Source organism: Nannospalax galili, unplaced genomic scaffold (genome assembly GCF_000622305.1).
Source record: "Nannospalax galili isolate Female #2095 unplaced genomic scaffold, S.galili_v1.0 scaffold546, whole genome shotgun sequence".
NCBI lineage: Eukaryota > Metazoa > Chordata > Mammalia > Rodentia > Spalacidae > Nannospalax > Nannospalax galili.
The window spans coordinates 800311-809588 of NW_008355158.1; the positions used below are offsets into that span (position 1 = coordinate 800311).

The 9278-nt window shown below is 45.4% G+C and overlaps 1 protein-coding gene across 1 annotated transcript; it reads left to right on the forward strand.

Annotated features, from left to right (window-relative positions):
• Window positions 1–5309: 5309 nt before the first annotated feature.
• Window positions 5310–8054, forward strand: Tspyl1 (TSPY like 1). Its single transcript, XM_008852192.3, has one exon. The coding sequence runs from the start codon at window positions 5409–5411 to the stop codon at window positions 6648–6650; it is 1242 nt and encodes a 413-aa protein (XP_008850414.1). The 5' UTR covers window positions 5310–5408; the 3' UTR covers window positions 6651–8054.
• Window positions 8055–9278: the final 1224 nt, after the last annotated feature.

Consider the following 9278-nt stretch of genomic DNA (forward strand, 5'->3'; position numbering starts at 1 on the left):
CAGAAGAACCAGACACCTAGCTCAGGAATCGAAGGACGTGCTGGATGTAATCTTGCTAGGCACAGGGATGGCTGGCATGGACCCTTTTGCTGAGTGTGGGAAGGACTGGGAAGTGACAAGGGATTTGTGACCACAGAACTCTGGATACCTTGTGGGATACAGGGCAGGAGCTGTTGACACAAATTCAGTCAGAAGACCTCAGGATCTAGGTTGTGTGACCCTGGGGCACACATCTGCCCTGTTTTTAGAGGCCATGTGGCAGGAGCTGTGGGAAGTTTCTAGAAGTTGAGGGTGCCCCTGGTCTACAGGGACCACAGACCTGTATACACAGGAACTGAATTCTATACCAACACCTGCAGGAGCTTAGAAAAGGACCCTGAACTCAGAAAGGAATCCAGTCCAGGTAAGGCCCAGTTACATAGGCTAATGAGTCCCTGAGCAGAGGTTATCCACCCACTAATTGTTGGGGACCCCTGCTGTGTGAAGTAGCAGTCTCTCCATGTCCGGAAAGCTCACGAGCTTGGTTTCATATGCAGAAGACTCCTTTTAACAGCAGTGTGTCTTTCCTAGCATTTTCCTGACTCACCTTTTTGAAGTGCCCGCCACAAATGCCCTAACATAAACATGGCCTCTGGCTCTGGAAATGCAATGCTTTTTCAGGTTGTCTGGCAGCATGGCAGGAGCCCACTTCCATATGTAAATAGGGTATCTCGCAAAATGCCTATCAGCTAAAAGCTTTTACCACTGCCCCTACAGTATAAAATATCCTAGTCTTCTCTCAATATTTTGGAGCTAGAAGCGGAGCTGGAGCTAGAGCAGGAACTGGGTCACTGAGACTTGGAATAAAGAGCTGTAACACTAAATCTGACTGGACTGGGTCCTGTGTCTCCTGCCTGCAATCTAGTCTCCCCGGGGGACAGCATTCCTCCATCACCGACTCACGGACTCCCAGCTTCAGCCGCCCCATACTTTCCCGCGTGGTCCAGCGGCCGGTGGAACTCGCATATTGAGGAAAGTACACGGGTGAAATAAGGGTGGGACCCGGCTGGACAAAGCTCCAGCAGTAGAGAGCCATGGAAGATGCAGAGAAGCAGCAGAGAAGCTGAGACCCGCTGCCACAACAGAGACGCAGAGCCACGGTGCTGCAAGACCTTCAGCACCTCAAGCGGCGGACAGCGACGCGCGACTGAGAATCCCCGCGGAACTCACTGCCTTCCAGGGCACGTGCAGGGGACCGATCCCCACGGGACCGTGAGTCCCATAACCGATTACTTGTGTGGAAATCATAATGGTGACTTTGACAAATAAAGCCATTGTATTAGTCAGGATCTATGAAGGAACAGAACTTATAGAATGAGTATATACATATATATGTATATATTTTAAAAGGACTTGTTAAATTGGCTTATAGGATATGGTCTGGGTAGTCCAACAATGGCCATCTCATACTAGAGAGGTCAAGAATCCAGGAGTTGCTCAGGTCACAAAGCTGACTGTCTTAGCTGTCTCAATCTGGCGTTGAAGGTCTGGAAGGTTTTTGGAGAGCTGCTTTTCTTCAGTCTACAGTGGAACTTGAAGAAGCTTATTCTAATATCGGTGAATGAATGCAGCAGTAACAGGATAGATGAACTTCCCAGCAAGAGTGAAAGCAATCAGGAAAAAAGCAAAATTTCTTTCACGTCCTATTATCTGGGCTGCCTCCAGAAGGTGCTGCCCACATTTAAGGTGGGCCTTCCCACTTCATATAATCTGATTAAGAAAGTTCCTCGCAGGAATGCCCAGCATCTTGCATTTTAGTTGATTCCAAATCTGGTCAAACTGGCTACCAAGATAGCCATCACAGTCAATTTTCTGGGACTGCTCAAAGTCCAGTGCTCTTTCTGCTTAAAAAATACAAGCATATTGAGTAACGAAAGCTTCTACTGTAGGGTAAATTAATTTATTACAGTTGCAAAAGAAAAGAGGATTTCATGAAAATTAGAAGCAGGCCTTCTGGAAAGTCCCATTATACACTGTTATCTATACAATAATCTCAGTCATATATTATAGGATCTAGTCATGGCAAAGAGAAAGAAAATAAAGTCTGGCCTAATTAGTTTGGCTTATTCATAAAGGAAGGAAGAACAGAAGTTCCAGTGGTTTATGGCTTTGCTTTATGGACTCACTCAGAATATGTTGGTCTTTTCGAATTTTGCTTGTCAAACAGTATGCCTACACAAATGTAAATAAGGTGTAAAACAGAATTGTTTGTGTAGATTTCTTTTGTTTTTAGAAGCTTTGCAATACACAGAGAAATTCACCCTCAATAGGATCTTGTTATCATGAGCAGCAGCCCTCAGGTTTGCCAGCATCTGCTAGGCAGGAAGGCCAGGTGGCAGCATGCCTTTGCACCTTCTCATTTGAAACCGCCAAGCCATAAGCAGGAGACTGGATTCCGTTCCTCCGCCTCTTTATTTAGCAGTTTAGTACTGTGCAGCATTCTCTATGGAGTGGTGGGAGGCAATAAATAAAGGAAAACCACATCTTGTTTCCCAGCAGTCCAGCCTTCTCTCACATCTTCTGTGTATGCTTGGGCTTAATTTTGTCTTTTTGCACATTTCTCAAGTATATTTCTGATCTTTGTGTCAGAAAAGAGATGCAAGCTGTGATATGGCACAGCTGAGGGCAGGAACTCATAGGAAGGAAGGGGCTGTTGTTAGAAATGAGACTTGCAGAGATCCAACCAAACCTTACCCCACAGTGTATTTACCTCACATTGCCTCTCTAGCAAATTCACCAGAGTTAATAACTTAGACTGACACATATCAGCTTACCTTTGTAAAGGTTAGACATCATAACATCAACATGTTCCTTGGGTTACTAGAAGAGACTCATCTTTTTCAGCTTCTGGAAGCTCTGTCTTTATTCCTAGGATCTCTGCTCCTTCCTCTGCCTTCAAAGCCAGAAGCATAGTCTGTCTTCCTTCCCTCCTTCCTTCTCTCTCTCCCCTGCACCTTTAGTGATTACATCTTCTCTGATTACCCTGCCCCGCCCCGCCACTTACAGGGACCTTTTATAATTCCACAGAGCCCACCTGGATACTTGAGGATATTCTTTCCTATCTCCATATCCTTAAATTAATAATATACAAAAAGTTCCATTGTCACATAACAGATTCTAAGGATTAGGACATGGACACCCTTGGACATCATCTGCCTATGTCACAAAGTCAAGTTAGTAGAAAAAAATGTTTACCTCGTTTACACCTTGAGTCAGATACTTCATTCTGCAACTTTGTTTTCCACTTCAGGAGCATGTTTTCACCTTCATTTCCTTATAAAATGATGGTGGCGTTCACTCACTGACATTTTTCTGAGGGCTGGTAACTCTTTAAATTTTTTTAAAATGTATTGTTATTTGTGAGTACTTTGCGTACTAGTAAGTGCACCCTTGTTGTGCAATGCAGGTGGAGTCCAGAAAAGGGCATCATATTCCTTGGAACTGGGAGTTAGCTGCCATGTGGGTGCTGGGAATTAAAGGGCTGGTAACTCTTGAAGATAACCAACCCCACTTTTGCCTTATTCCTGGTCTTCTCATTCCAGGGATAAGGCCTTCACTCTACATTCCAGAGGTCTTGCTAGAATGTGTGAATTGCAGAAGAGCCACAAGCCTCATTAGGGAAAGCCATAAATCCCTTAAAGTGTCTAACTGGCCCTAAATTGGCAGCCTGGCCTTGCTCAAGCCTTATCAAATGGTCACTCCTGGGACTGAGAGAGACAGTTTGTGGAGTCCACCTGTCTCCTTTAGTGCTCTAGATAACTCACCTGCCTGTCTGAGAAAAGAGACCCTCAAGGACACCAAAACCGGGGCACTAATTCAACTCCCCACAAAGTGCAGCTGTGTCTGACAACTTTCATATAAAAAAACCGCTGGTTCCTTTGTCCAGTGGTAGAAGCTTAGTTCCCAAGGTCAGCCACTACCTCTCACTGTAACTTCTTTGAATAAAGGAAGACATATTCCTTGCCTGTTACAGATCTGGCTCTGTTTTGTTGTCTCCTACTTTCTCTATCTTTCCTTTTATTCTCCAAAAATCTAACAGGTCTTGCCTTCAAAAGAACAGGCCATCAATCACTAAAAGATGCCACAAAACCTCAGACTGTTTGTCTTAAGCTCCTGGAAAATGCTGGTCCTCATCAATAACCTCCTACTTCCTCAAAGATTTGAACGGTGGTGGTAAGACATGTTAAAACATTTGCCTCTTTAGGTTGCTTGCAGCCTGAATAAAACCCACTTCCTTTCCTCCTCTTGGGAATTAGTTTTCCAGGAATGCAACAGTGTTTGGGGCCCGAAACAAATAAGCAGACACTGGCCTCTTATTGAACTTGAGCCAATTGCCGTGCGTGGTTATTTTTCAGAGCTAAACCTTCCTCCTTATAGAACTAAATGTGGTAATACTTTCCTTTCTTGTAGTGCAGGGCATGGAAAGCAGACAAGTCTAGCTTAAGTCCTGCCATTATCTTGCAGCACGTATTCTTACTTGAGTCACATAAATTGAGAACCAACAATGAATACCACGCATCACTTTAGTGATTAAAAAGCAACAAAACGCTGCAAAGCTTTGTTACCCTGTAACGTCCGAGGTTAGAAATGAATTTTTATTATTTAGTTGCTTTTATTGTTTTTTTATTTGAGACAGGGTCTCCCTGTAGCCCCAGCTGGCCCAGAACTTGCTCTGTAGATCAGGGTGGCCTCGAACTCACAGAGATCCAGCTGCCTCTGCCTCCCAAGTGCTGAGATGAAAGGCCAGCGGCACCACGTCGGGCTATTTGGTTGTTTGGGGGACTATGACTAGACTAGTCTAGAAGTTGCAATCCTCCTCCGTCAGAGTCCAGAGAGCTGGGACTACAGGCAAGGGCCACCACACCAGGCTAAAATTTATTTTTAATGTCACTTCTATAGAAAGAAAGGGAAACCTTTCACCTTGGTTACCTGTAGACACTTTTATCCCTAGTTTTTCGAATACTAGGCAGTATAGTCACCTTTCTGTCTCACATAGCCGAAAACCGGGTATTTACTTCCAGAGCCCCGACAGGAGGCAGTGTAAATAAAGCCTGCGCACCCCACGACTGCTCCAGCTAATATGCTGGGCGGTTTCCAGAAGCAGCGGAAGGAGGCTCGTCAATGCCCTCAGTCTCCGAGCAGAACTGACATTCCTGTAGAAAACTGACCATTCCATTGGCTAGCTTTACAGGCGCTAATAAAGCACCGCAGGCGAACCCTGGGCGGCAGAACCAATCCCGGCCGCACAGAGTCTCGCGAGGCTTGCAGTTTGCCTCTATGACGTCACCGCCCGGGGTTGTTTGCAGCCCGGAGGGGGCAGAGCCCGAGCTGCGGCTTCTAGTTGCCTGTCCGCTGCTTTTTTAGCCAACATGAGCGGCCTGGAGCGGGAGGAGGGGACCCCTGACCCCCACAGCCAGGACCTCACCCTTGCCGACTGTATCCGGGGAGATCCGGGCCGGTGCGCTGCGACCCCGCTGAGGGCGGAGACAGGTGAGCGCGGTACGGAGACCGCGGCCAGCCCCGCGCCCCATCCTGTGCGTGTCGCGGGCTGTGGCCTTTCCCCGCAGGTCCAGGACGGGATGGGGCTCCGCAGCGATCTGATGGCGACGGGACAGGAAGAGACCCCGCCGACCACCGGCGGCCTGGAGCCGGCTTCTGTGCTGGTGACACCGGAGGGCAGCCCGAAAGCTGGTTGTTTTCAAGGTGGGGAGAAGGCCCTGGAAACTTGGGGTGCGGAAGGGATGGTGGCGGCTCAGGCAGAGGAGCTGAAGACTCAGAAGTGCCCGAGCTCAGTAACAGGGGAAGAACAGAGGTCTGAAGTGCTGAAGGCAGGCGTGAAGGCGGTAGTGGAGGAGGTGATGGAAGACGTGATGGAGGTGGAGAAACCAGCAGGTGAGGAAATAGAGATGACGGAGGAAAACCGAGTGGTGAGGGAGGTGAAGGAGGACGCAGGACCCTGGGTCCTGGATATGGCTCTCCGCATGAACCCTCTGGAGGCCATCCAACTGGAACTGGACACTGTGAATGCCCAGGCTGACAGGGCCTTCCAGCAGCTGGAGCAGAAGTTTGGGCGGATGCGGCGACACTATCTAGAGCGGAGGAACTACATCATTCAAAATATCCCAGGCTTCTGGATGACTGCCTTTCGGAACCACCCTCAGTTGGCCTCCATGATTAGGGGCCAGGACGCAGAGATGTTAAGGTACATAACCAATTTGGAGGTGAAGGAACTGAGACACCCCAGAACTGGCTGCAAGTTCAAGTTCTTTTTTCGAAGAAACCCCTACTTCAGAAACAAGCTGATTGTCAAGGAGTATGAGGTCAGATCCTCTGGCCGAGTGGTGTCACTTTCCACTCCAATTATATGGCGCAGGGGCCATGAACCCCAGTCTTTCATTCGCAGAAACCAAAACCTCATCTGCAGCTTCTTTACCTGGTTTTCAGACCACAGCCTTCCAGAGTCTGACAGAATCGCTGAGATTATCAAAGAAGACCTGTGGCCAAATCCACTGCAATACTACTTGCTAAGGGATGGAATCCGGAGACCCAGACGTCGCCCGATAAGGGAGCCAGTGGAGATTCCCAGGCCTTTTGGGTTCCAGTCAGGTTAATCTTGGCCTTCGGGAGTACAGCCTCAGCAGGTCCCTTCCCACCTGTGCTTGAGCAAAAGTATGCTGTTGACCCTTCTGCGTCCTCTGCCTGGATACTTGTTCCTCAGAACTGATTGGACTGTTGTGGACGTGCCCCTCCCACTTTCACATGACCTTCGTGTATTAGTATCTTTGGTTCGTGGCCATGGTTTACACCACCTCTAAACTGATGAAATGTTACTGTAGATTGCACTACCTTTACACTGCTTGGACCCAGTTTTTCTGTCTAACCTGCTGCCTTCACTTGTATTTCTGGCTTTGTCTAGGGGATATTTTCTCTTTGTCCTGCTCAGCATGTGGCAGTAGGGGCACAGTTTGTAAACAAATACTGGCCATTAATGATGTCACAGAACAATAGGCTTTCTGTGTGATTTTTGTTGCTATACTTTTCCTCTGCTACTGATTACTTTCTAATTATTGCCTGCTGTCTGCTATAAGCCTCCATTGGCTGTGGGCAAAGTTCCTCAATATCGCTTTTTCTTCCTTTCTCCTGCTATTTTAAAGAAAAAGTAGTTCAGAAAATCTTCAAAAGCAGGCTTTTTAGTTCCTTTTGACACTTAGCATTTCCAGAGAGGTTGCTTTGTAAGGTAGGCTACAGAGTTCTGACTGCCCCCCTCTGCTCTCTTCCAACTCCCCAGCCTGTAAGCGGCTTACAGGGAGACAGAACTAGACAGTCAGAGGTGAGAGCTACTGCATAGTGAATGGAAGAACTAAAGAGATTGTGATGGGCGCCCTAAGCAGAGGAAAGTGAACTGAAAAGGCTTAGAATCAGAAATGAGTCATAAAACTTGGGAATGAAGACTGGTCTGACTGATTTTGCCAGTGGTGACAGGAGAAGAAATACCTTCTCAGGATTGCATAGAAAAGTCCTAGAGAGTTTTGAGTGATAAAAATGTTGCTTAGACAATGTTTCTTTAAAGAATCAGTGCAAGTTTGGATTTTGTCTTTCTAATATGTGAACTGATGTATGTGGAAATTTAATATTGTGCCCTTATTTAAAATATTTAGTAAAAAACTGCTTCTGTTTGCTAGGAATATTTAACTGTACAGGCTTGCTTCTGCTTTTTGGAACCAGTTGGAAGAATAGTCTTTGCTTTATAATACTGAGGCTTAAATGAATATTCATAACAGTTTTCAGTTTGATTCTGTTAGTCTAAGTTCTCAGAAACAGTTTGAATAATTTGGCCTTTATCAAATTTGTCAAAATTATCTTTATGGAAAAATAAATATATGACTTGGTTGTCTTGATTGTCTTTTAAATTGAACAGCAGTTCTAAGATTACTCTGTCAAATTAGAAGTGCACCACAGGCATATTTGTCATCCTTTACATGCATGATGGTAAATAAAAGCATGCTACTTTGCTAGATGGCTTATTTTTCACCCTGTCCTTAAACCTGCTTTAATGAGATTGTCATGTCATTGGTAAGATTATGAATCACAAAATTTCCTAGATGGACACAGTAGACATTATCCCAAAGGTATGAGCACAGTGCTGGATCTCCCAAGGGGAGGAGAGGTAGCTTTAAAAGGTTAACAGATGAAACTGCTTGAGATGCCACTTCTCTCCATATAACTGTGCAGCACTCTCACCTTTCCCTTCCTCAAATTCATCATTTCTGTCTCTATAAATAATATTTTCAGCTGTTTCTTTTATTCACATGTGTGCAGTTCATAAGCAGACATTTAGGGAGTACTTACCATGTAATATGCTATTGCCAGACTTCCTCACCAATGAAAACTTCATTTCCTCACACTTTCCCACCATCCTTTTCTATTTGTCAAACCCTGCGAGGCTTGTCATAATAACTACCTTGTATTCTTTTTGTTCCCCAGTGGGGGATAAATTTTGTGTCTATACTTTTTAGGGATTCCCGTTGCTAGAAAATAACATAATTACTCCTTATAGTGAATTTTACAATTTTTTAGGGGTTGGGGGAGTTTGAGATAGGATCTCCTTGTAGCTCCAGCTGCCCTGGAATTCCCTATGTAGACTAGGCTGGGGCTGGGAATAAAGGTGTGTGCCACCACACCTAGCCCTCTACAAATTTTTATGGATTCTGCTAGGCCTTAAGAAGTAAAAAATAGGGACTAGGGAGGTGGCTCAGTGGTTAAGAGCACTGACTGCTCTTGTAGAGGACCTCAGTTCGGTTCCTAGCACCCACATGGTGGCTAACAATTCTAAGTGCAGTTTCAGGGGATCCAATGCCCTCTTCTGACCTCAGGGCATTCATTGCACAACACTGGTGAACTTATTCACATGCAGGCAATATACTCATACACATAAAAAAATATTTTTTAAAGTAAAAGACAAAAAGCAAATAGGTATATTGTATTCTTTTTAGTGCTAAGGAACAAAGAATGGTGACACAAATACCTTTTTTTCACATTTTCAGACAAAAAGCAAATAGGTATATTGTATTCTTTTTAGTGCTAAGGAACAAAGAACAGGTTGACACAAATACCTTTTTTTCACATTTTCACTCTTAAGAGTTTAGAAACCTCGTGAAAGTAGATTTCCCTGCCCTTCATCTAGTATGCTCTGCCACATATCTGCCAGCAGGTAAATATTAAATGACAGAATGAACAAC

Bases quoted from the DNA above. Each gene is read 5' to 3' on its own strand.
- Tspyl1 (XM_008852192.3), top strand. From the start codon at position 5,409: ATGAGCGGCCTGGAGCGGGAGGAGGGGACCCCTGACCCCCACAGCCAG.